We start from the raw sequence: 27305 nt of genomic DNA on the forward strand, positions 1-27305 counted from the left end.
CCTTGGAATTCATTTTTTAACAAGAAGATCCAAAGCTATTATTGGCTCAAATGTTATCTAAGGAAAACATGCTTAGTGTATTTCACCTTTGATCTTACTTAGAAGACAGTATCATACCTCTGCCTTAGTGTGCCCTAGTATAATCCAAGATTACACATAATGTACAGCATGCTTTCAACATCAAGAAAAATAAAAACAATAGAAGCAGCTCTGGATTTCTAAATTCTAGAATTCCGTATAATCTAGAATAACAATTACAATACAAAAAAAATGTAATTGACACAAAACCAGTCATAATATTGTGGCTATTCAGGAAAGTTGCTGCTTCATTAATTTGAAGAACCACAAGTCAGGTGAACAATCAGAGCTATCAGATTCACAATTCAGAATTTTTAACAAGTTCCCCTAATTAGATTTTATCTCCTTTTTCCTGTATCCTTTCTCTCTCTCCTTCTCTTGCGGTTACATTGTTACTTGCTTACTGCTTTTGCTGCATTCTAAAATATTTTCTTTTCCAAAACCTTTGCTAAAGAACTATGTAGTGCTTTGCTTTTTTTCCCTGACTCTCTGGAGAAGTCCTTGTCATGTCTTTATTTCACCCACAGTGTGACTGATTCCTCACTAACTCCTCAAGAGAGGGAAAGAGTAGGAGAAGGGAGAGGACCTGTCTTGGTAAGGGCTTGGGTTTGTTTGCAGTTTTACAGACTTATGCCTGCACCCTTCTTTCTTCCTTTTCTCCCTCCCTGCCTCCTTCCCTCCCCATCAATACTTTAAAAATCATTCCCATTCATGTTGTGTGCGCACACACGCTGGGAGAAATTACAAGTGCTCTGCTCCAGGTTGCCTTGACAACTTCAAGGCATCCCTGTGTGTGGGGACCGGTGGCAGAGCAAAGTTTCCCAGGCCCCCCGGGGAAGGGGAGGGGAGAGGAAGAGAGGAGGCAGAGGTGCTGGAGCCAGCAGCGGTGTGGAGGAGAGAGCAGCAAGCAGGATGAAAGGGGCACATACATCTCCTGTGGGACAATGGAAGTTTTGCTGGCTGGCTGTGAAAGGACACACTAAGGATATACAATGGTTTGTGACACATGAAAGCTTTGGAGGGAACTTTATTGCTTCTCCATTAAGGACCCTTCCAGAGTCTCATTGAGCTCTAAGAAATCTTGTCAACATCTTAAAATGTAAATAAAACAGCCCTTCATTTTATTATATTTTAAAAACAGATTTTAAATATTTTTGTAGATAATTCCTGTTGTTGGTATGCAGGAAGCTCTTGCAATTTCGGCCCTGGGCAGTACCGAGTGTCATTCTTGTGAGTTCCCCAAGTTCCCATTAACTTCAGTGGGAGGGAAGGCTGCCCAGCAGCTAGCTTCCCAGTGAGGGCTCTCTGAGGTGAGAACTTACTTCCTCCTCATATAGCTTTTGTTCATACTTAGGCCTGTCATCCCTCTGCTTTGCATGCTTGCCATGATATATGCCACAAGTGGTTAGAACTCAAGAATAGAGGAATTGTTGTTCCCTACTTTAAAGCTGAGAAGTCACTTATATGATAGCAAGAGCAGGAATGAGGTTAAGCAACCTAAAATAAGGGACCATGCAGTCACAGCTGGAGGGCATAATAGGAAACCAAACTGGAAAGCAGCTTATAAAGAAAGAGCATGACACTTGCTCCCTGACATATCACTTGCACATGGTTCACCACTTAATCCCAGAGTAAGTCCAAGAAAGAGACAGCATCACAAGCCCTAATCCTTAAACACAGTAATCTTCAGTGGTAAATTGTACCCTACAGTAGTGATTTTTGGAGTGCAGAAGACTCAACATAGTTTCAAGCGTGGACTACAAAGAAAGATGAGGCTTGGTTAAAGTAGTAAACTTGTATGCCTGTGAACCCTCTAGGCCAAGAGTGCTCAGCAGCTGTTCCTGAATCTATTACCTGGCAAAGGTAGGATACTCAGAACTGACTTGATTTAACATCTGTTTATTTCCAAACCTTCCTACCAAACTATATAGGTTAACCTTTTCATGCTCAGGATGTAAACCAAGTTTAAAGCTGATCTTAGCTAAAATGAAAAATAAACAGCCCATTGTTACTACTTTAGAAGTGGCAAGTGCGAACATAAAACATAATTAAAGTATACAAAGATAAAGCTGGCTGGACTAGAATGCATGCATTAATTTTTCAATTTTTAAATTCCACTTTAAGTTACATACTGATATTTTAAAAGTAAAATTTGTAACAAATGCTATCTGATATAAACATCATGCAACTCAGAAGCAGATCTGAAACTATTAACTTTATTTTTACGCCCTGGTTAATTCTATTTGCATTATTTTGCATTTGCATTGTTGTGAGGACTCTAAAAAAAATAATTGATCATCCATCCACTGGCAAGAGGGCTACAGGACTTCCTGTTTGTAAAGATAAGGAAACTATTTATTACTTGGCAGTATTTACCATTTTCCTCACAGAATTTCAAAACATAAATGTAAACTTACCACAAGCATTATCATCCAATTTTACAGACGGAAAAGCTGAGCAGAGAAATGAACGATCAAGTGCTCCAAATCTTGAATTCCCATTTTCAGCTTCTTACTGTGCCAGTAACACTTTGTTCATCCACTACAATGGCACATGTAAATCAAACAATTCAGGGCGCAAATCTAGTGATATCCCTTTGTATTTCATTTTGTGCATACAAATCTTACTGGCTCTAATGGCTTCTGCTGAAAGGACAGGCAAATGCAGGCTGAAATGAAAGGGTAAGTATGAAGCATGTGATTGGTTTTATACTTTGAAGATTTGATCAGAGCCTGGAACACAGCCTTGATCTCAGTTACACCAGTGACTAGAGTACTTTCACTGTAACTCCGGCAGCACATACTTCCTCTTTTAGAAGATAGAATTATGATAATCTACAATTATTTGAGAAAAAAATTCGTTTTGCCAGGTGATGATACCAGTTTTATGTTTCCATATTATTTATATTCATGCAGGCCTGTTGTCTTATTTTAAATAATTTCTCATCTGAAGCAGGTACCCAGAGCAGAAGGTGGTCAATTTTCATTATATTTTACATGTTCAAAGTTGGCATCTAGATAAACGTGTGGTCAGTCTGCAGAGGTCTGAATTAGACAGTGCTGTACAGGGGTCCGTAGGAGGAGATAACAAAGCAAAGATATCCTTTCCTAACTTCTTTTTTTATTCTACACTTTGAAAGCTTTATTCCAACAAGAAGCATCAGCACATTTTTGAGATAGATGGTGTAGTCCTCCAGATGAAGTGTGGGGAATTTATTTGCTACTTGAAATTTTAAGGAGAAAGAGCAAAGGGGCATTTTAAGGAGAACAGTAACTGCACCTGCTTGAAAAGAGAAAGAGCGTTTCCATTTCTGACAGTCCTTATGAGACACTCCTCAGCGATTTAGAGGTCTTTCCCTGGCAGAACTGCACCTTTATTTAAAAAAACACAGTGCATCCCTGCTGGTGCAATATGTGATGAACACTTTAGCAGATGCCGTAGTGAGCACCCTAGTATTCACATTAGATCAGATGCATTAAGACAAGCCAAGAATTAGGATTAATGTCGCGATCTTTGTAAAGCTTATAAAAGACTCTAAATGCATATTCATTCAATAGTAAGGATTTTCTGAAAAAAGCTAACAGCATTTAATCCATTTTAAACTCCTGTGTCTTGGGGCAGAGGTAAACTAAGGTCATTCCATTAGGGATTGAAGAAAACTCTTCACACACATTAATTGTAGCAAAGATATCAATATTACTTGACAGTACTCTGTTTTCTTTCTTACTATTACAAATTATGTGCAGCACATTTCTAAGGCACATTTTTCAGACTATGGTAACTATGCTAACCAAAACCCATGAATTGGCTCACTGGACTATAGGGAATGCCACACTGCACCAGACCAATAATCTTTGCTTCTAACGAAGTGTTAACAAAGCACAGAAAGCTGTAACTATTTTAACAGAAAATTACATAGCAAGTATTAGGGGTGGGAGGGGAAGACAGTGGCAGTACCAGCTGCAAAAGAGGGCCAACTTACCTTGGGTAGCATTAAATGTACTGGTTTCCAAAACCCTTCCCGCAAAACCATTTTCATCATGCTGAGTTTATACTCTTTACTCACAACTGTATGAGGTGAATGTCCTTGTGCTTAAATTTACTAGGAATTGCTGCCCTGGATAGTAAAGCATCAGGAAAGATGGGAGTCCGAGCAGTAGTCTACTACATGAGTACTACAATCATTGCTGTACTGATTGGTATAATCATTGTGGTCATCATCCACCCTGGGAAAGGTACTAAAGAAAACATGCACAGAGAAGGCAAAATTGTGCAAGTGACAGCAGCAGATGCCTTTCTTGATTTAATCAGGTATGGCTATGATATTGCACATTTTCTGTACCATTAGCAATGACAGTAATATTTAGACTCACACGAGAACAAACGTAGAGAATTTCAGACAGTGACTGTATACACTAGCCAACTTTCTTTCAGCTATGTGATATCAATATCTCTAACTCCTACAACACTACAATACGTGGATTTATTTTCAAATCAAGCTGTTGCAACAGAAGAAACTGCTTTTAATATTCAAAGAAAGATTCTTTCACACACAAAAGAAAGACTTCTGTTCTGCTATCTGCATGGGTCTTTTCCCCTCCTTCCATAGCACAATCCTTATTACCAAATTCCTCTGCTTTCCTTTACTTTCAACTTTCAACAGTTTTCTCATTTCACTTGAATCCCTGATTTAACTATGCATCTTAATTTTGAATTGTAGCTGCCAATCTGGGTGCATCTACTCAACTTGTTAAATTGTATGGATGGGAAATAAATTCCAGGAACAGGCAAATAAAATGTTTGAAATAGAGGGGCACAGATATAAAATCTTGTTTTCTCCTTGCTCAGAGACTCTACAATGCCTCTTTTATAGAGCTAATATGTCACAGATGTATTCCAGGGAGTAGGGAAGCTGAGGTTTTGAACTCAGGAGCTTTTCCACAGGTAAAGCCACCAAAATTTTGTGGTCCACTAACCCATTTGGAGAAGCCAGAGACATGGAGAAAGGCCTCCAAGAGTCATGCTGCCAGGAAGGGGGACTTCAGAAAGACCCATGAAGAGGTTTGCACTCAGATTCCTCAAGATTTATTCAGCTAGGCTGCTTCTAATTCCCTCAGAAATGTCACCATTCTGGAAAGAAAAGAAACAAACCCCCATATGTAACAAGCATACACACACATATATCTTTATATATGTATGCATTATTATAAAAAGATATTCAAACTTCAGAAATATTTGTATCTTAATCATGACCAGACTCTAAAATGAGTTATAAATATCATGATGTACTAGGCTACATGACTGCAAAAACTGTTTGAGAAGTAGAAATGCATTAAATATTAATAACTTCTTTATTAATCTAGATTCAGAAAGCATTAATAAATACAAAATCTAAAGTCAGCACTTTACAGACCAACAGAGCTTTGTTAATTTGGTAATTTAGTTAATATTCTGCTCCATAACCAGACCTGCTATACAATATTTGATACCATACAGATCGCAAGTGCCAGGATCTATCAAACCATATCACATTTCATCCTGATAAAGCTAACCAGGCCAATGTTATATGCAAAGCTCTACTCACTGTATACATAATTACATATTTGTCTTAGTACTCCTTTGAAAATTAGCTGGTCAATTATTTTATTAAATGTTCCCCAGCTTAAGATATTACTAGAATCTTATTACTTCTCATATTATTTTCTTTCTTTTTCACAGAAATATGTTCCCTCCAAATCTGGTGGAAGCTTGCTTTAAACAGGTAACAATGTTTCGTTATTTCCAACTAAAACATAATAAAGTAAGAAATTGAAATGTAAGAGCATTTTCTTTATCATGTACTTTTATCTACAGTAGAAATGTATGCTTCCAGCTGTCAAAAAAACCCAAATGAAACCAACCAAATCTGTGCTTTGTTTTCAATCATATTGTCTCAGTATTTGCTCTGAGAATTGAAGAAAACACACCTGGCACAGCAAATAAAAAACCAAGCTTTTTCAAAATGTCAGATTCGTAAGTCTACAGCAAACTTCACTAAAGTCAATACAGAATTTACTTTCTAAAAAGAGTGTTATGTTAAATTGGGAGATACTGACCTATGCACCATCTGTACAAATATTAGAAAATGTAATGAGAGAAACATGCAAAGGTTCGAAACAGAGGAAATAATTTCGTGGACATTAGTAACAAAATCAAACTAGGGGATTTCCCGTCACTTATGGAAGGAGTGCATAGAAATGCTCTTTGTTGTTTCTCAAATTCCTCTATCATTAGCCTGGGCTTGATCTTAACTGTTCTGTGGAGAAAATAACAGTAACTAGTTACATTACTTTTTTAAAAGGAGGACATTATCAATTCAGTGAAACCTATAATATGTATTTGCAGTCTAATTGCTTCACACTGACCCCACAGACAATCTTGAACTGACATTATTTACCAGTTATTGCTGTAGCAATAAAAAAAAGCTGAAATGTGAAGGTCAAGAAGCAAGAAGATGAAATAGAAACTTTCCAAAGTCCAGCTGAGTTACATCTTGCGGAAGAATTGAAAAGAAACAGTATCATTTTCTTTAGTTATATAAACAGAGGCCAATAAAAACCAGTGACTTTCTACATTAAAGATCTGGTCAAGATTAAAGATAAACTAGACCCAAGTCCAAAACCAACAGATGCTATGCCTCTGTTTTCAGTAAGGATGATGATGAACTCGGGACAGCAATGCAGAAGAGCAATATGGAAATACAAAGGTCTGTATCTAAACTAGAAAACAAAATTCAAAGAATTCAATGTAATAAAGTCAGGGAATTATACCATCTTTATCTCAAAATAATGAAAGAATTAGGACATAAAGTTACATATCTAGCAACAAGTATTTTTAATAAATCTCTCAAGTTGGGAAGTTATTATCTATAACTGGTGAAAGCAATCACAGTTCCTTTCAAATTGCAATTTCAAAAATATTTGGGAATTGATTTAAGCAGTTAGCTTGATCTCAGTTGTACTGAAGTATATGAGTACCTTGAAGGAAAGAGTAAAGACTTTGTAATAAATGAAAATGAAAAATACATGGGGAAAAAAAAAAAGAATAACAGAGGTTTCTGAAACACAGATTATACCAGAATAACCCTCCACAAGATTGCCCATTTTCTTATTTTCTTCTTCCATGTTGTTTTTCGGGGGTTTTGGGTTTTTTACCACAGAAGTGCAGAGAATCTAATGTCTTTGGAATTCTGTAAAATAAAGTTTTTAATATAAAAAAGTGAAATAGTTGAGCAGGGAGAAAGATTATTGTAAGAATTGTAAAATTTGTGAAGATAGTGATGGAAGTTGCTGAAGGACTGAGTGTACCTCAACTGATATTTTTCTGAATGACATTGCCATAAAATGCACACAATGATATTTACAGATGACAAGTCCAAGCACTTGGTATCAAGATACCTAACAAAAGTCAAAGAAATTGGTATGTTCCTGGTCCATTATAATATTTTAAAGTCACAACAACAAAGTGAATTGGCTCTTGCAGACATTGGCATGTTAGGTTATCTCCTTGCAGCTCTTCATCACATGTGAAATAAAGATTTAGAAATTAACAGTAATTTCTTCTTTGAGATGGGAAGTCATCACCAGAAAGAAAAAAAAAAAAAAGTGCCCTCTAATTCAGCTCTAGGATATATTAGGTGACATAACTGCAAGAGAGGAAATAAAGCTAGAGGAGTATGACTTAGATAGATTGGATTGGTGGGCCAACATTAACACGATGAGCTTCGGCAAGGCCAAGTGCCAGGTCCTGCACTTGGGCCACAACAACCCCCTGCATGGCTACAGGCTTGGGGCGGTGTGGCTGGAGCTGTCTGGAGGAGAAGGATCTGGGGGTTCTAACTGACAAGCAGCTGAACATGAGCCGGCAGTGTGCCCGGGTGGCCAAGAAAGCCAATGGCACCCTGGCTTGTATCAGAAACTGTGACCAGCAGGAGTAGGGAGGTGACAGTCCCCTGTGCTCTGCACTGGTGAGGCCACACCTGGAGTGTTGTGTCCAGTTTTGGGCACCTCAACGCGAGAGAGATCTCGAGGTGCTGGAGCAAGTGCAGAGGAGGGCAACGGGGCTGGTGAAGGGCCTGGAGAACAAATCCTGTGAGGAGTGATTGAAGGAGATGGGACTGTTTAGCTTGAGGAGAGAAGGCTGAGGGGAGACCTCATCACTCTCTACAGCTACCTGAAAGGACATTGTAGAGAGGTTGGTGCTGGTCTCTTCTCACAGGTAATTAGTGACAGAACAAGAGGGAATGGCTTTAAACTGCAACAGGGGAGGTTTAGACTGGACATTAGGAAAAAAAATTTCACAGAAAGAGTGGTTAGAGAGTAGAATAGGCTGCCTGTGGAGGTGGTGGAGTCACCGTCCCTGGCTGTATTTAAGGGTTGTTTAGATGAGATGCTGGGTGATACGGTGTAGGGGAGAACTTCGTAGTGTAGGTCTGATGGTTGGACTCGATGAACCCAAGGGTCTTTTCCAACCTGAATGATTCTATGATTCTATGACTGGAACACTGAATATATTCCGGTCATTACATTCATAGGAAGATTCATGCAAAATGAGCACAGTGGAGGAGTTGGTGGGATTATCAGAAGAACACAGCATATAAAACAAAAAGAAGCTTTATTTTAAAAGTAATTAGGTACAAAACCCAAAGTGGAAATAGAGCTGTACAAGATAAAGAAAAATGTTTATACAAGAAGAAAGGGAAATCATTATGACTGAATTTAAAGTGGGAATTAGTAAGGTTTTAAATCTCCATTACGTAAAAGGTGAGGTCCTGATAAAAATCTTCCATTAGGAGTCATGGGAACAAACTGCATCATCAGTTTTCAGATACAGTTTGAAAAATTCTTTTGCTAAAGAATTCTACAGCAATAGAAAACTTGACTCAGTGTCTAGCAGTCCTAAATGTATGTTCTTAATTAAAGATGTCTTGTAGAGTACGTTTACATTACGTACATTTGATTTCTCATGTGCTTTACAGCTTAAAGAGATTTCTGAAAAATGTTTCAAAAAGCAGGCAATGTTTAGTTCATTTTTTTTCTGACTTTCAGCAGCAGTTCTGCTTACTGAAGCACCAGGATTTTAAATCTGTCATACTGATACTATTACCTTTTCAATCAGGTACCACAACCTGGATTTTTAGGTATAAGTTGTTTAGTTGTGGCAGATTTGTTAAACTAAAAACATTTTACAGGAGGAACAAGTGTGAGTAAGATTCATAAGTATCCAGAAAACTTTGTACATGTGACTCTAAAACTTTATTTTCAAAAGTTTACACAGATTTTTCATATATTTCTCAGAAGATTTATGAAAAAAGATGATCCATCTGGCACTAATCTTGTTCTGTAACACTGTATTTTCTGGACCAAACACAAAACAGACTAAAGTTCATACTCATCCACACTCAAAAGCTTTGCACACCTGGAAACCATCACGAGCATATGCACTTCACATTCAAATCACATCTTTTGATATATTAGGTGCTCACATTCTCTTATAGCATCCTCAGACAGGTTACTTTCCTGAAAGAACTCTGCATTGGAACCCACTGGAAGGTTTTTCTTTCTTTCTCACCATGACCAGCAGACAGGTTCTCTAATGACTGTGTTAGTACTCGCAGCAAACTTTAAACCTGTTACTTTCCCCATCAATAATATGCACTTCTCAAAGCAGCTCCGCTAACACATAAGACCAACTAAAATTTCCAAAGTTTTTAACCTCAAAAGATCAACTACTACTCAAATTTTGTAACAGAAGACATAAAAAATTGTTCTTCCCTTTGCATAATTAATGTTATATTAGTGAAGTTAGTTTCCTGGGTGTGGAGTTGCTCTCCTGCAAAATGAAATGGAGCTGTGTAGAGAGGGTGACCAAGGCAGGGACGGCTTTTGGATGGAGTTGGGAAAGCTTTCATAGTATTATTTCTGGGAGAAGAAGAGTCACGAAGGAAGACTGGGACCTTAGGACTTATTTAGGAAGGATCCTCCTAAATTTTCTACTGTTCCTCATCCAGCCTTCTGGCCCTTCTGATTCCCTTTCCTGTTCTTCTTTCCCAGCAAGTCTATGAGGCAAACAAAGCTGCCTCCTCTTGCTTCTTCTCCTCCTTCTTCTTTGCACATTTTATTCCTGAGAAGCAAGAAGAGTGGTCAAACAAAATGGCCCTTCCCCTCCAAAAAGGACCCCCCCATTGTGGGTCCCAGAAGCTGAATGAAGTCCCTGTAGATAGAAGGAGACCCCACAGAAAAGCTAAGGAAAATCTTTCACTCAAACCTTTCAGCTGAGAATCAGTAGAACCATTTCAGGCTTATCTGGAGGCATTCAGCCCCATGCCCCAAGGAAGTCTATAGGGACAAAGAGCCACCCTTGCCCAGCAGGTCAAACTATGATGAATAATCTGGAAAAGTTTGTACTTTAGCTTCACTCTGTTCTTTGCTAGTTACTCCCTCTCTCCCTGTGAAAGACCAAAGTCCTGTTGGCACCCTGTCTCTATCAGGATCTGCTCTAATTAAACCGGTGGCAGACAGAGACCACTGGAAACAGCAGATTGTTAATCCAAATGGCATACTTTCTGATGATGGTTATTTACACACGATATATGTTGCTACCTTCACTAAGCACTGATCACAGGGACCTTTTGTGATTTTTATCAGTAACAGGAGAATCTGAAAAGATAAATATTCCACATTTAGCTAAAACTAGATTGCTTTGTTCAAAACTTTCTCTATACCACTATATTCACCCCTAGTTTAGGGATATCTAAAGAAATAATTGGATTTATCTTTCAGCTCTGGCCATTATCTCTTCATTTCTCTTTCTCTGCTAAATTCAAAAATGCTATTTAGCCTAGGGCTAGGCAGTCATAAGCAGTCTGCAGATACTGCTTTTTAACTGCTTGTTCTTTGCACTGTGCTGGGGATATATCAAAAGACAAAAGAAACACCAGTGAAACTGGGACATCAAGAGAAACAGAATCAGTCTAACAATTCGGGGAGGTACATTCTATTGTGAATAGGTGAAATTTGATGCCAGCTAAAGCTTAAAGAACTGCAAAGGTGCATCTGATAACTACATTTCTTCTGAGCTATTTTCAATTAAATATTCTTTCCTGAATTCATCCTTATCAAGGGGATTGGAAGTGTTAATCACACATCTAAACATGAATGCTAACTAATATATGTTGTCTATTCCTCATGATAATTTTGGCTAGTTAAGATATATTTTAACCTGTGTCATCAGCTCTTCTGCAGACAATTTAGAATGCTTTCACACATGTCCAGATGGAAAGGAAAGACAAAAATAATTAGGCAGATGAGATATTACTGCCTTATTTTCATTTTTTTAGGCTTGCATTTAAGCAAACTTGTTGCTTCTAAAACCATCATTCTCTGAAAACTACATCATCATACAGATTTAGCACAGACAGTGCTAATTATACTATCTCAGAGTACTGACAAAATTATGAGTTTTCAGAGCAGTTACTCACGCAATTACCTTGTCTGCAAGTTAGCCACTGGAATGTGCTGCTGCCATGTGCTTCTTAAAAAGTCATGCAATATATTCAAGTCAAATGACTGTGGGTATCTTGTACCACTAATGAAAACAAAATAATAATAAAAGTGTAAACAACTAATTCATTATATTATGCAATAAAGTAATTACACTGTCTACTTCATAATGAAATCACTTAATTAAAATTAATTTAAAAGTTGTTCATTGGCACCATGTGTTGTACAAAATTCCAGAAATGTCATTATTTTTATACTTGCATGAATTTAAGGAAAAATTATGAGTATTTTGGATCTAAAATCTTACCAGGCAAAAATACCTCTGCGTGGAGACAAAATGCACCAAACATCCTCAGAAATGACAGTGATATTGTCTAGCTATTGTTCTGCAATATTGTCTAGCCCACCACAAATTATCACTGTAGGAGTATAGACTTCTAGTAAAACATAACCATCTTTTCTGAGACCCTAAGGCTACACAGTCTGTTGTACGAGCAGTTTTTCTTTGTCTAATTTCTTCCACTACCGAATGTTGCAAAAGAACAAGGATCTTCAGAATCACAGTCTGATATTAAAATGTCAGTTTGAGCTACATGAACAGCTGATTACTCTGATTTTCCCACCAAGACAGAGATCTGCCTGAAAGTAGGAATCTCATAAAAGTTCACAAAATGATCTCTTATCACCAGTTTCTCTGCAGAGCAGTAATGGTCAACTCTGCTATTACCTCATCTATTTCAAAATCTTTGACATTTTCTATCATCTTCAAGGTGGTCTTTCATCCTGTCACTTCCTATAAACAGCTGGCTTTTTCACCATTCCACACACAGAAAACCTGTTTCATGGTGGTGAAACAATCTTCTATTTTGCCTTTAAAGCTCAACCTACACTTTTTTCTTAGCAGGTATCTCCTTTGCATTTTCCGTATTTGGTTTTCTTTAACTTCTTCGGCTTCACCAGGAACCTTGTCATAATTTTTGACAGACAACTTTGGGCATAAGACAGACACATGCACAGAGCTATCCTTAACTTCATTTAGCAAAAATGAAAGCAAGACAGTTGCTCATTCCCATTTTGAACCTCACTCTAAACAAAATGTTTCTCTATTGCTCTGTAAGAGGTTCTAGAAAGACTATTCTTCCTGGTAACATTTCTGAATACCTAAGTCTTAACAACAGGGTTAGTCAACAGATAAGATCTACATCTCTGTGTACCAGTCTAATAGCTGAAATGGAAATGTACTTTGCTAAGTGAGGTCCTATAATGCCTATTATACTCCTAAAAGAGACTTAACTAATAAAAAATTGAAGGTATCTGCCTGCTGGGGCAGAATTCTAGAATCAGCACAACAAAGAAGGAATATGCTTATTACAATCTGAAATTATTTCTAACTGCTGTTTTTAAAGATATTTCATTTAAAGTAATTTAAATAAATTTAAATTGTGATTGTGCTTTCTCCCCTGTAGGTGCCCAACTTCTTTTCAGTCTCCTGAATTTTTTGAGCCCCATGGCCAATTCCAAACTAATTTGCCATTCCCAGACAAATCAAGACTGTGTTGCCACTGAAATAAAAGTGGTTTACAACTTATCTTGTGGCCTGTTCCTACAGGCAGCAGCAAACCAGCCAGGCAGAACACATCTAACACTGTCTAACAGCTGTCTAACATGTATCACGTGTTGCTTTGACTAGTCAAATAGGTAGGAATGAGAGAAGGACCTGAGGGCAATGGAGGAGAATCAAGAGTAAGTCAGTTATGATGTGTCTAAGGAAAGTAGGAAATGACTAGGAAATCTGGCAGGAAATTAGGCTTCCATTCCAGTCCTCATTAAACAGCTTGGCTTTTTGTGTTTCTCTATTCTGTATGTCCACAAATCCAGCATAATTACATGCTTCATATATTTGCATTAAAGAATTTTTACCTAAGTCTTTCTTCCACTGAAAAACAGTCATAAAAATGTACACATAATAAAATTATCATGCCTGTACACCCAAAAAAAAACCCAAACAACAAGCTAATCTAAAAGTTTTTGATGTACAGCATTAGGCAGTATTTTAACATTCCTGTTAGGACCGAATTAAAAACTCTTTAGTGAGAATTTATAGTAAATTTCCATTTCCAATGTAATACCTTTCTGTCATGTAAAGAGGCAATCCCATTCCTCCTTCCCTAGCTGTGTAGTTCCCCTTTCAGTGATTTTCTTCTCTGGCATTCATCAGTGAGCTGATTCACCTTCATAGCCTTTACACAAAATGGCCACTTTTTTTGCTTGGTGAGTTTTCTGCCATTTTGAAAAGGAGAACTGGCTCACTGAGAGATCAAACTAGAACTGACACAGAGGAGAAATTATCACAGGTTGGATGTGAGTGGGTGAGGGAGTAGAACTGGGCTTTTCTGTGTCAGCCTACTGTTCAAACAGCTCAGCTGTCTCCTCTAACCACAGCCCAAATCTTAAAACATTTTAGCAAATTTCATTTAAAACTCAAGAATATCTGACCTCCATGGTGATCTATTCTGCTACTTCTTATTCAGGAAACTCTCCATAAATCTCCTGTAAGCAAGTTTTATTTAAAATCCTGAAAGACATAAAGCCTTCAGGTGGATACAGCAAATATGAAGAAGGAGTGTATAAAACTATTCGAGTGTGAAAAGTAACAGAAAATTAGGTCAGTGTTGATAAACGGTGATACTCACGTTTCCCATCTTACTCATAAGTACTCCATTTCACTCACACATTTTTGGAGTACACAACAGTCTCCAGATATTACTCATAATACTACAGCTCCTGGACTTGATATTTGTCTTTTGTTGGCACACCCAAAGGAACAAAAATCCAAAGTTACTGACTAATATTGACACCAGCATCCCACAGCTTTAATAGAGTATTTAGTGTCCTGACCTATATTAGAAACATTTTATTTGTGATATTTAGTATTCTTTGTGTTCAACAGGGCTGCAGGACTTCTTGAGCCCAGCCAGAAATACTCAGGGTACACGCTTTTCTTTGGAAAAGCATTAGGTGGTGAAAGACTACTTTTTAAGGTAGATGTTTAGGAGCATATTGAGATTTTGAAATTGATTTGCCAATTCCAAAATAGAACCATTTAAGGTAGAACCCTTTTTTAATTAAGAAAAGTGGTGATTTGCTACTGAAAAAGCATAGAAAACTAATGGCTTTGCCATAGCAACAGAAAAAACAGGTATGAAATTACTTTCAGTGTAATTTTTTCTAATTCAAAAAGATGAAAAAGTAAGGAAACTCCAAAGCACTACCCAAAAAAGACCTATTTATTTAACAGTAGGAAATATGTTGTTGGGAAAAATAGCAATTTATAAAAATGCAAACTAAGAATCAATAGTTTTGTCACATAATTCATAAGCATGACAAATCCGTATCTTTGATTTTGACATATTTATGAGAAAATGAATTCTGGAAGCTAAAGGAGAAGACTTAACTCATGAAGTTAATATGGATTTTTGTTGCTTTCAGGAAAGCCAGGTTTTCATCACAGTACATTTTACCAACAAATATTACACAAATAATTCAGATATCGTACAATAATAATTAATAATTTAATGTGTGATTTTTACCTTTGTTTGCTATAATTCACAGAATTCCTAACTGTCTTTTATTTTTGTTTTAATAGTTCAAAACCAACTATGAAAAGAGAATGTTTAAAGTAGATATTCCATCCAATGACACATCCACAGTGGCTTCCATAATAAGCAATGTGTCAGAAGCAATGGAAACCCTCACCCGAATGAAAGAGGAAATAGTTCCTGTTCCAGGTTCTGTAAATGGAGTGAATGCCCTTGGCTTGGTGGTTTTCTCAATAAGCTTTGGCCTGGTGATTGGAAGCATGAAGGAGCAAGGTCAGGCATTAAAAGACTTCTTTGATAGCCTTAATGAGGCTATCATGAGATTGGTAGCTCTAATCATGTGGTAAGTGCCTCTTTGATAAATTCCATTTTAAGTTATTAACGATATGTTTTCATCACAGTCCAGCACTGGATAGCAAGTGTTTGTCAGGAAGTCAGACAATAAGATCTTAACTACCATGTATCTTTTATAATAAATGAATCCAAGAACTGTAATTATGTATGTCACTAGTTTGCCCAAACACACCTGTTTCAGTGTGTTTAACTTTTGACATGAGAAAAATCAGGGTCTTAAACAGAACTTGCTAAACTTATACAGAGCCATTCTATATCTTCATGAAGATGGCAATCACATGTACACTATCAAAGCTTCCATATATCCTAATCTGACTTCACTAAAGGAAACCGACAACCTTCTCCCATAATCTTATTTCTACACAGCAAGACCTTGTTATCATTAATTTCCAACACAACTGGTTCCTGCAGTTGTGTGATGTATACATATGTCCTTCATTGCAGCTGCACTACTTACACATACACATAATTTTCCTACTTTCTTTACTGTGTTCAATAGGAAATAAAACCAGTACCTTTTCCCTCAGATACTGGGTATTAAGTCTTTTTAACAATGAAGATTCATTATTTGTCAAGTAGAAGGTTAATTTTGAAAACAAATTATGTCCTGTTGCTTTCTTTAGTATACAAAACAAACAAATCAATTCCAAAAGCCTGCCCGAGAGCACAGACACATTTGTTGCAGTACTAGATACAAAACTAAAAATAAGTAAATTTTTCCAGGACTAAAATCCTATTCTGTCAGGAAACATCTACACAAAGCAAAAATATTTTCTCCTTCTTTAAAAGCATGCTTAAGACGATAAAGCAGTGGATGAGAATTGTTACTTCCGATAAATTTCTACAGGGATTTGATGGCTTAAAGTGCAACTGAGATATGCTGGATAAATTTTGTTCTGTGGTAACAGTGTGAAAAGACAAGTGGACTTTTATAGAAATAAGGCTGTACTGGAAGTCCAACTGCAGCTGAATTATGTTAGTTTTATGCCCAGCACTAGTACTTTCTTCATCTGTAGCTATGCTTACCAACAGGAAAAAGCAGATCATACCACCTTTGCTGCTGCCCCACAATGCAGCTAGCTTCTGTCAAAATGATGGCTTCATGCTGAAGTATTTTTCCAGTGCCTCACTGGATAAAATGGGCCATGGTCAGAAGCAGTTTGAAATCATTGGAAGTTATCAGCCTTCTGTGTGGGTTCCTTACCCAGCAACGTGGGAAACACCACTGGCAAGAAAATAGAACTGGGCACTTGACATAGTCTACAGCTATATCATTTGAGCCTTCATTCACACAGACAGAATTATAAAAGAATTGGCTAAAATAGCTTTTAAATGACACTCAAATTCCAAAGGGAGCTCGTCTCCCTACATGTGTGAAAGGCACGCTATATACATCTTGAAATCCTTACAGATCCTGAATCCAGTGGAGCCTAACAGAAACATTCCCTGCTGTGACTTAATCCATTTTAAACTGTTAAGAGTTAAAGAGTTAAATTCTTGTACTGCTTCTGAATACTTAGAGTCATCCTAACAGTAAAATCCTACATTCGTGCTTGCATATAAACACAAAAGGTATGGATGGGGGAGTGAATTTCTACTTTGTTCTGTACAATATTGATTTGATTTCTTATTTACAGGTATGCTCCACTTGGAATCCTCTTCTTGATTGCTGGAAAAATTGTTGAGATGGAAGATATGGGTGTGATTGGTGGTCAGCTTGCCATGTATACTGTAACAGTTATCATCGGTTTGCTAATCCATGCTGTCATTGTCCTACCTCTTCTCTATTTCCTGATCACTCGTAAGAACCCTTGGGTATTTATTGGAGGCTTAATCCAGGCATTAGTCACAGCTTTGGGAACATCTTCCAGGTATAATACGATATTTTAAGGCCATATTTTTTTTAGAGCATTATTGGTTGGACAAACAACTTTTGGCCAAAAAACATTTTTTTAATGTAATTGGTTAACTCTGTATTCAAGCGTTCACTTGAGCACTTTATTTCAGTTCTGCTGCTCTCTGATAGAAACCGTTATCATTATATTGACTTGAACTCTGTTTTCTATAAGAATCCCTGAACAGAGATGAAATAAGTCTGTTTGGTGATGCAGACTGTATGGCCAGAGACATTGTGACTTTGATTAGCCTTGGTGTTTGAGATTTTTAAGTAGTTTGTAATGGTTTGCTGGTGGAGGATGCAGCTGGCAAGGGATATGTACAACAAAATGAAGCAGCAAACAGGAAAGTTCAGAGGAGATTCTGAGAGAGCTTGAGAGCCCTTACTGGCAGCTGATACTGCTCAAAATTGTGATAGCCAGTGATGGATATACAACCTGACAACAGAATGCCACTTTTGTTCTTTGTTGATAGTCATAGGTATGTCATATGAATAAAAAACCAGTTTGCACCTATGATGAAAAGAAACATTATTTTAATCAAATATATATTTCTATACCATATGACCCTTCATAAAACACATTTCATTTTAAATTCTTTTAGAAGTGTCTTCTAAAGACAGATGTTTTAAGTCAGACATATTGTATTACTAAACTCAAGTCCCTAGTGTTTGAGATTATTTTGAAGATCTGAATGAGAAGCTATTGTGACCACTAATGTAGAATATGATTGTTTTGTATCACTGAAAAGCTCTTGAGGACTTGAAAAAATTATGACAGTATATTAATGGGAAGAGAGGGACAATTACTAACATAACATTTGACATTTTTATGTCAGTCCTTGCAAATCTGTGGAATGCCTAAAAGGGAATTTGGTTAATGAAGGTTTTCAAAATCCAAAAAAAGATAATAAAACTAATGCAAGACAACATACTTTAGAAGAAAATAAAATGAAACTACAACTCTGCTGGGTAATAGTAATAGTGTTAAGAGGATATGTTCCCGCTTCTGTAACACATTCCACTTGGTGCTGCTTAAGATTCTCAGTAAGAACCTAGTTGGATGCAAAAGAGCATACTGCAAGTGGATTTAAAAGCTGTTTAAAATTCAACTACAAACTGACTGTCATCAAAGGGATTTATCTAGCACAATCTTCCACAGCCCTTCTTTACTTTATATTTTATCATTATTTTATTTTATGGGTATTGATAGTTTTCAAAGACATGAAAGTCTGTTAAGTAGTTAGCAATGAAAAGGTCACTGAGTCAGAGTAGTCTGAATTGATGGGTCTTGAGAAACATCTTTCCTTTGGTGTGATCAGATGTAGAGATACATCTTTAAGAACAAAGAGCCCAGGCAGCTCTTATAAAATGTCTACCTTATTCCTTCTGAGACAGTGTCTCTGAAAAGGAACTTGGCATCATATGGGCTGAATGGGCACTCCTGTAGCACATGAAGCCAAAATGTTCAGATGGGTTGGTCTTTAAGTGAAATTATCATTTATAACATGTTTGGATGTAGCAGCAGGGGAACAAGATTAAATGGTGTACGGGGCCCAGCTGGGACAGTTAACTGTCTTCATAGCAGCTCGTATGGTGTTTTAACATTGGTGTCATAACACTGATCACACACTGACGTTCTAGCTATTGCTGAACAGTGTTTGTACAATGTCAAGACCCTCCCTGTTTCTCACCCTGTCCCCTCCAGTGATCAAGGGGTGCACAATAGGCTGGGAGGGCACACAACCAGGCAGATGACCCAAATTAAGCAAAGAGATATTCCATGCCATATACATCATGCCTAGCAATAAGAAGGAAAAAGATGGGATTTTAAGGAGGCTATAGCCTTTCACTTGGGAACTGGCTGGGCACTGGTCTACCTGTGGGAGGTGGTGGGTGATTGCCTTTGCATCATTTGTTCTGTTTTGTTTTCTTTCTCTCTTCTTCCACTTATTCTTCACTTATTAAACATTTTTTTTTTATTATTATTAATCTCAACCACTGTGTTTCCTTGCTTTTACTGTTTCTTTCCTCTTTGCCTGTCCCACTCAAGCTGTAGGGGAAAGTAAGCAAGTAGCTGTGTGGTTCTTAAGTGCCTACTGGTGTTAACCCACAAGTGGTAATGTGACCATCCATCAGAATGCAAGCAAATGAATAAGGGAAATCATGCTGTTTCCTGAAGGCTTGAATAGCTCAATTTGTATAACTTCAGGAAAACAGTGCTTAGGAATGATTCAATCATAACTCCATGACATAAAAAATTAGAAGAGGGAATTTTTAAACAGATTCCTCTGCCTAGCAGAAGAATCTCATGACAAAATACTGAAGTTAGACACATTCAGACGAGGGACAACACAGAGAGTGACAGTAATTAACTATTGCAAAAATTTTCCAAGAGCATTAGGAGAATGTCCATCATTGGAAGTGTTTAAATTCAGCCTTCACCTTTTTAAAAGAAATATTCTGGTAGATCACATAAAAATTAAGACATACATAACAATCTCCCTTGGCATCACAATGTGTGACACTCTTTTAATTCCCTCTTGGTAGAATTTGTGTCATATATTACCTGCCTTCTTTTTGTTTCAGTTCTGCAACACTACCTGTTACATTTAAGTGTCTAGAAGAAATAAATGGAGTGGACAAACGAGTTACAAGATTTGTACTCCCAGTTGGTGCTACAATTAATATGGATGGAACTGCTTTATATGAGGCTTTGGCTGCAATTTTCATTGCACAGGTTAACAACTTTGATCTGAACTTTGGGCAGATTATCACAATCAGGTACAGAAGTCATTATTACCTGCATCTAATAAAAGCACCTTTGTGATGACTCCTTCTTACTGTTATATGTGGTATTAAACAAAAGAGTCTAGAGCTAAAAACGAGAACTGCTACAGTAGCTGAATAACTGTCATGATTTATATCTTCTGCACAGAAGAGGCCCCCCAGCACATATTCTTCATTAGGTAAACCTTCTAAAAACTGTAACATGGCACACCTATCACTACACGTAGTAGAGTCAACAAGAACGGGTTTTAATTACTTTTAAATTTTCTTAAAGAACTCATGTAGCTGTTGGGAGCTATAGGCTTACAACCAGTACCCGGTAGTTTATAATGCACATAGAAAGCAGCAGTATAAAAGTGTCACAGTGCTAATGCTAGGAGAGGTAGTGTTTTCCTAATCCTGATGGTCTCAGGATACAAGTAGAGCAGTAATACCTTTTATTACACCAGCTGATAGAGGAGATAGGTATGTTTTCAAGAACACAAGCCTTCATGTTTGAAATAGAACAGCAAACAACCCACTAAGTATCATTCATAACTGATCTACATTAACTTCATCATGTTACTCAAACAGTTTAAGAGAAGAGGGTGATGGGTACACGTACAGAAGAAAGAAATGTCAGCAAGGGAACAGAGAGACACTGTATAACAGAGAAACATGTGTTTATCTTTCAGGAACACTGAAAGTTCAGATATTGTGAACTGAGAATTCAAAAGATTTTCAAGCAGAAGTGCTTCTCTATAAAACCCACCAGCTTAATTCAACATTCATTAACAGAAGGCAAAACTCTGCCTTCACACTCTGAGGCAATAGTTCCACATTCATTAGCATTACAGTTGCTCCCTGCCAAATCACCTGACAAAACAAATTCTTCCTAAACCAGGTGTGAACGAGCATATTTCTATCAAGTTACCAGACTTTATGATTCAGGGTTTCTGGCAACTTTCTCTTTTCTGATGGCAGAACGCCAACTGCCGGAGGACACATACTCCACCTTGCATGAAGTTAAAGTGAGATGGATAGAGAATAAAAGTTCTTGCGTTTGATCTGCCAGGACAAAATTGCCTCCTCAGATTTTTTCTTTTAACGTGTTTGAGCTTGTGGAGTGAGTTTGTTCAGTGGGTGGGGGCATGTAGCTATAATGTTTTTGTCTGGCCCTCAGCATCTAGTAGGGGATTTACCACTTCACAAAAACATGTTTCAAGGGTTCTAGATAGAGTTTAGTGTAAATACTTTGGATTAAGATCCACACTCCCCTGCAGCTGTTCAGATAAGGGATTGTGCTCATCTTTTTATTTACTACTAAGCAAATGTCTTCTTGCTTCATATCTGTTTTTAATGTTTGCCAGATGATAAGGAGAGTTTATTATGGAAGTCAATTAATCACTCTTGCCATCTCTTTGCACAGCATCACATCTACAGCTGCCAGTATTGGGGCTGCAGGCATTCCTCAAGCTGGACTTGTCACCATGGTCATTGTGCTTACATCAGTAGGTTTGCCTACTGATGATATCACTCTTATCATTGCAGTGGACTGGTTCTTGTAAGTATTTTTATGGAGTCACTAAGGGCCTAGACCATATTTAGAAGTGCAATAGCCAGGAACATTCTGACAATGCCGCAATCAATGGTGTACTTCTTTTGCTGTGGAAGGCAGTGGAAAGAAGCGTTAAAAAGAATCAAAATTTCTTGTGATTAACGCATTTCCTTAGAGCAGATGGTGAAGGGTGTTACTTAACGATGGTTCCTCTTGCCTCCAACAGTGTTACTTAGAAACCTGGATCCTTAGGGTACTAAGGAAACTTTCAGATACACTGTAATTGCTAGCACAGAATTGCTTTAGTATTCTGTTTTTTGTAGAATGGCAACGAAAACCTTTCCATCAATCAGGCTCAGACCTGGTTCAGATCCAGTCCAGTTCCTTGCAGCCCTGCTGACTATCTAATCTAGGAAAGGTTTATATGTCTACCCCAAGGAAAGAGAAATGAAAAAGTTGTGTAATTCTCTTATCCAGCCACCACAACATATTGCCCTTCAGTTTTTCCATTCATCTATCTGTAGAAGACTCACTGACACCTGTAGGTATATGGAGAAATCACTTAGGTCCAGGCACTAAACCAAAAGCAGAAGGTTTCCTCTGACCTCTATTTCATCTAATGCCTATTAATTGTAGTTTCCAGAGGCTTTTATCCTTCAGTCTTCTCAAGTGATCCCTGCAAGAAGTTGCCCGTGTTGTTATCAGAAGATAATGTCTTCAAACAATTATCTAACCACATGACCACAGCCATACACGGGTGGATGCTTATCGAGTAACACTATCAGTCACTCCTTGTCCAGCTGCCTCCTACATCTTCTGGGTGGAGCCCTCTAAGAGGGCTGAATTGTTATAGTTTGATTTTAATTATTTCAGCACAATTCCACCCTAAATTACTGACCATAAGTTATGGTCAAGAGAGAAATTACCCTAACAAGGTAGATTCTCATGGGCTTACATGTTTAGAGGATATAAACCCAAACCACCAGATAGTAAAAATGGCTCCAAGAAGCATCTGCCATATGCTTCCTTTGTTGTACTCATTAGACAGCCATTTCTTGTCAAGAGTATTAACACATTTTGTGACTCCAAATTCTAGTGTATCTGTTATTTTCTGTAGAATAAATCATGGCATTAACAGTTCAGATAAATGAATATACATAAAATATTTTAATCATCTACTAGCTATTTAAAGGTCATTTTAACAGTCTGCATGTTTCCCTGAACGAGTGGTACATTCAAGGCTAACTTACTATTCCTCTTTAGGGATCGTCTCCGTACCACCACCAATGTCTTGGGAGACTCAATTGGAGCAGGAATTGTTGAACATTTATCACGGCATGAGCTGAAGAACAGGGATGCTGAAATGGGTAATTCTGTGATAGAGGAGAATGAAATGAAGAAACCATACCAACTGATCTCACAAGAAAATGAGAGTGAGAAACCGTTAGATAGTGAAACCAAGATGTAGGGTAAAGAAAGCATGAGTCCAACACTACAAGTGTGAAAAACACACATTTTTCCCAGCCATTCATATCCTGGATTCACCAAGTTCACTTACTCCTTGATTTCTCCGTTTATGCTAGCACTGGAAAGAATTAATGAATATATATTTCAAATTAGCAGTGATCATAGTATATGTTGGATTCCCACTTAAAAAAAATTAACAGACAACAACACTGGTCCTGATACACATGTGCTAACTAAGCACAAAAAAAAGGGGATTGTCAGTTAAATAAAAACAAAAGTCAGTGTATATGTTATTCAGTACTGTGAACCTATTCTTTTTTTTTTTTTTAATGAACTGGAAAGTAAAAACAGATAACAGATATGTGCTAACTAAGGACAAAAAAAAGGGGATTGTCAAATAAAAACAAAACTTAGTGTTATATGTTATTTAGACCTGTGAACCTGTTCTTTTCTTTTTTCTTTTTTTTTTTAATGAACTGGAAAGTAAAAACAGATAACAGAGCCTGAAAATGGTTTTATTTTTTTAAATACGTGTTGCAAAATTCCTAACATCTATACACAATCAATACTTCTAACTTGATAACCGCATCCAGTTAAGTAAATTAACAGGACTTTTGCTCTTTTATCTGATTTTTTTTCCTCTAGTGTTATATCATTGTTCAAAAACTAGCAGAACAATAGGAAGTACATTAACTGAAAGGATACAAAGGGGGAAGATATATAAATAAAGAAAAAACCACCCCAAATCAGCACTTTTATCAGCCAAGTTGAAATATTTCTGAGAAAGTTATTTTGTCTAGACATAGTTTTTTGCATTAGCCTCAGCTCCCACTGACTTGCAGAAATTTGTGTATGTATGTACCTCCAATCTGGATTTGCCCCCTTACTTTCAACATCATAACCCAATTGAACAATCTATGTGTGTGTTTGTAGGAGCAAGGCCCTAGGCTGTATTGACTCTGGGACAGAAAATGTGTCTTCACCTCTGTTTGGAAAAAAACCACAGCATGCCCTGGGTAGGCCAACTATCTCCTTAATGAGCAATAGTAAAACGAGAAGGCAGTGTCAGCCTTCTGCAGAAGGTGCAGAAAGGTGGGATGCTCAGATCCTAAGGGGTCTGGATTCTAAATCTGAATCCCTGAGATCAGAGGAAAGTTTTCAGATTGGGAACCTCACAAATGCCTGGTCATCTCAGCAATAAATTACAAATCTATTAGCTGGATTTACATTTTTCCACCTGGAGAAGAAGGCTCCCTATCTCAATGTGAAATTTTTAAATCCTTGTGTGTTTACCAGTAGCATCTCAAAAAGAAAAGATAACCCTTTAGAAAGTAAAACTAATGGATGCTTTTTTACTTTTTACTAGGAAAAATATACAAATTGCAAAATAGTAATACTATAATAAATGGCAAAATCTTAAATAGAAACAATTTTAAAACACAATATCTTGGATTTCTTTCAGGGAATGTATAAGGAAAGAATGGAAAAAGGGACAGTGTACTTTTAATCATGTGGCTTTTTTTTTTTTCCATTTCAAAATTATTCCCTGATTAAGTCCTTTTCTAGAAATACAAATTAGGTGGTTTTTCCTTTTTGTCTTGTATTATTACAGAGGTTAAACTGGAAAATTTTACAATGCGGTTACAGTTGGGTGAATGAAAAAATATTAACCAACAGGCACAATAGTATTGAGTGATCTTTTTTATTAAAATGTTCGATTGTCTTCTTTCTTCCTCATCCTACCAAAAAATTCTGATGCTGGAAATGAAGGATTCCCTTGCAATGTCCCAGCTGTCACTCAAAAACATTATGTATGTTGCTTCTGCCACTAAAAGAACATAAGTATGGTGTACAAGTAACTGTAGTGAAAATGTCAGCATGTTGGTTGAAGGCTTTTCCCAGGCTGAACCTGGTATTTTTAGGACTGAAAACTCTTGACCAGTTGAGTAACCCGGACAATATGAGCAGGAACTCTGCAGTGAGTGAAATGAGCAGGATTTAATACAGAGTATTGAGCAGTCAAACCAACAAAGCTCTAGATAATTCCCTGACTAAAAGAAAACAAGTGGGAGGGGGTGCTAACAAAATGCAAATCTAGGTTACAGACAGGCATTTTCTGATATGTAATTAGAGATATTTTTATATAGATACTGTATTCAGAATGTGTGTATAAACAATAACTGTAGAATTTATGGCATAACAATTTAATTGTTGGTTAAGATTTTGTTTGGAAATACATTGCAAAGACAATGTAAATGGCTGTCTTTCTATGACATCAGCTGAGAAAAATGAATTGTGTCACAAAGAATGTGATCTTTTTTTATACTAACTTTGTTTCTTATGGAAATCAGGTATTATAGAAAGATTCCCTTCCCCATCCCTCACTGGTTCTGCATTGCTATGCACTCAGAGTGGATTGAGAAACATTACTTTGTAGATGTATTTTCAATAAAAATAGTTTTACATTACTGCTTTTTTGTGATTTAGGATTTCTTTCAAAGGTTCTGTAATAGAAGCTTCACACAAACTCAGGGCTGACAAACTCATAACATGGGATTTCAGGAATTCCAGGCAATTTTATACAGCAGGGTTTTGATATAGCAGAGCCTCCCCACTTCAAATACCTACTTACAGTTTCATGATCAAAAATAAATGAGTAAAGGGGAAGAAAAACCATGAAAAATTAAAAGAGGCAATGTTCATCCTGCTTAAGTTCATTCAAATTCAAGTATACAAATTCATACTGATATCTGCAAAACACTAAAAAAATAAGTATTTACATATTCATTAATTCAGCTACTGCAAAGCCAACAGTTCATTTTGGATGTATAATTAAGCGGTCCAAAACCCCCACTGACTGGGATATTACAGTGTCGTAACACTACAGCCATCCTAGACAATCCAGTTTTTCTCACAGAAGTTATTTGTGATGGTGCCAGGATGGACTCAGCAACAACTTCAGCTAGCGGATATCATCTAATGGAAGTGAATGTCTTGTCAGAAATACTGGGAAGGTATAAAAGATACAAGCTGCATCACTTGCATATGAAAAGTTGTGTTGGTTGGAGCAAATGGAGGCAGCAGGGAGAAGTCCTGCCTTCCTGAACATACACCAACAAACCACTGAACAATGACTTGTGTGAAATTTTCTGTGGTATTTTGAGTGAAAATAATATATAATTCAACCAGTTTTGTAAAAAAATTCAAAGGTGTACTGAAGTGCATGAGCATAAATTCTCCCAATTTTTTCTAGTTATCTACACACTCATTCACTCAATCCAGGTAAGTATTTTTGTATTTCTAGAATTACTATCATGATGGGAAGAACTAAAAAAAGTGGGTTAGTGTATCACTTGGAGATACTGCTGGCACAGTGGCCTTGCTTACTCTTCTGTGCTCCCATGCAGAATAAAGATCTCTGGTATTCCATAATTTTTCAGCAGTGTTTTAATTTGGAAGTTGGGGTACGAAACAGTTGTGCCATTCTTAGGCAAGAATTTACATCTCTCTAACAGTGTGTGGCCAGTAAAAAGGAAAGTGATCATGCATGTGGAATATCAACTACAGGCACAGGAAAGTATTTCCGTCTTCCCTTCTGAAGGACTGAATTTGCACAAGTGACATTTGTGTTCCAATACAGGCACAACTGATAAATTTGGGGCAGTTTTTCCCAACTAATTCTCTAACACATGCTTGGTTTAATAAAGTTACAATGGAAATGGTACAGAAGAGTGTATCTCCAGCGTGATCAACAGTGTGCTAGTTGTTCTGGTTGTGATCAACTTGCTTCTAGTGTGATCAACCATTTCCCAAAACAGGATGAAAAATCTGAGATGAACTGATAGATGACTCCCTGTCTGGATTTCTGTGTCATCATTCTAAAGAGATCAGCTTATCCTGGAAGCATGGAGTAAGATGGAGAAAGACTTTGAAAGATGGAGAAAGACTTGTACACCTCCCCGTCAAACAGAAAACCCAGACATGCAACACCAGTGAGGAAACAAGATTCCTTCTGAGAACAAAGAGCTGTAGTCAGACTACATAAT

General features: G+C 37.2%; 1 protein-coding gene across 1 annotated transcript in view; it reads left to right on the forward strand.

Annotated features, from left to right (window-relative positions):
• Positions 1–25727, forward strand: part of SLC1A3 (solute carrier family 1 member 3) — a 68950-nt gene extending 43223 nt beyond the window's left edge. The window contains exons 4-10 of the mRNA XM_074931855.1: positions 4185–4389; positions 5797–5839; positions 15265–15560; positions 17209–17442; positions 20055–20249; positions 21664–21798; positions 23056–25727. Of these exons, the coding sequence (XP_074787956.1) occupies positions 4185–4389; positions 5797–5839; positions 15265–15560; positions 17209–17442; positions 20055–20249; positions 21664–21798; positions 23056–23260 (1313 nt within the window). The 3' untranslated portion in view covers positions 23261–25727. The remainder of the gene's footprint in view (positions 1–4184; positions 4390–5796; positions 5840–15264; positions 15561–17208; positions 17443–20054; positions 20250–21663; positions 21799–23055) is intronic.
• Positions 25728–27305: the final 1578 nt, after the last annotated feature.

This window comes from Athene noctua, chromosome Z, assembly GCF_965140245.1.
Source record: "Athene noctua chromosome Z, bAthNoc1.hap1.1, whole genome shotgun sequence".
Classification (NCBI taxonomy): Eukaryota; Metazoa; Chordata; class Aves; order Strigiformes; family Strigidae; genus Athene; species Athene noctua.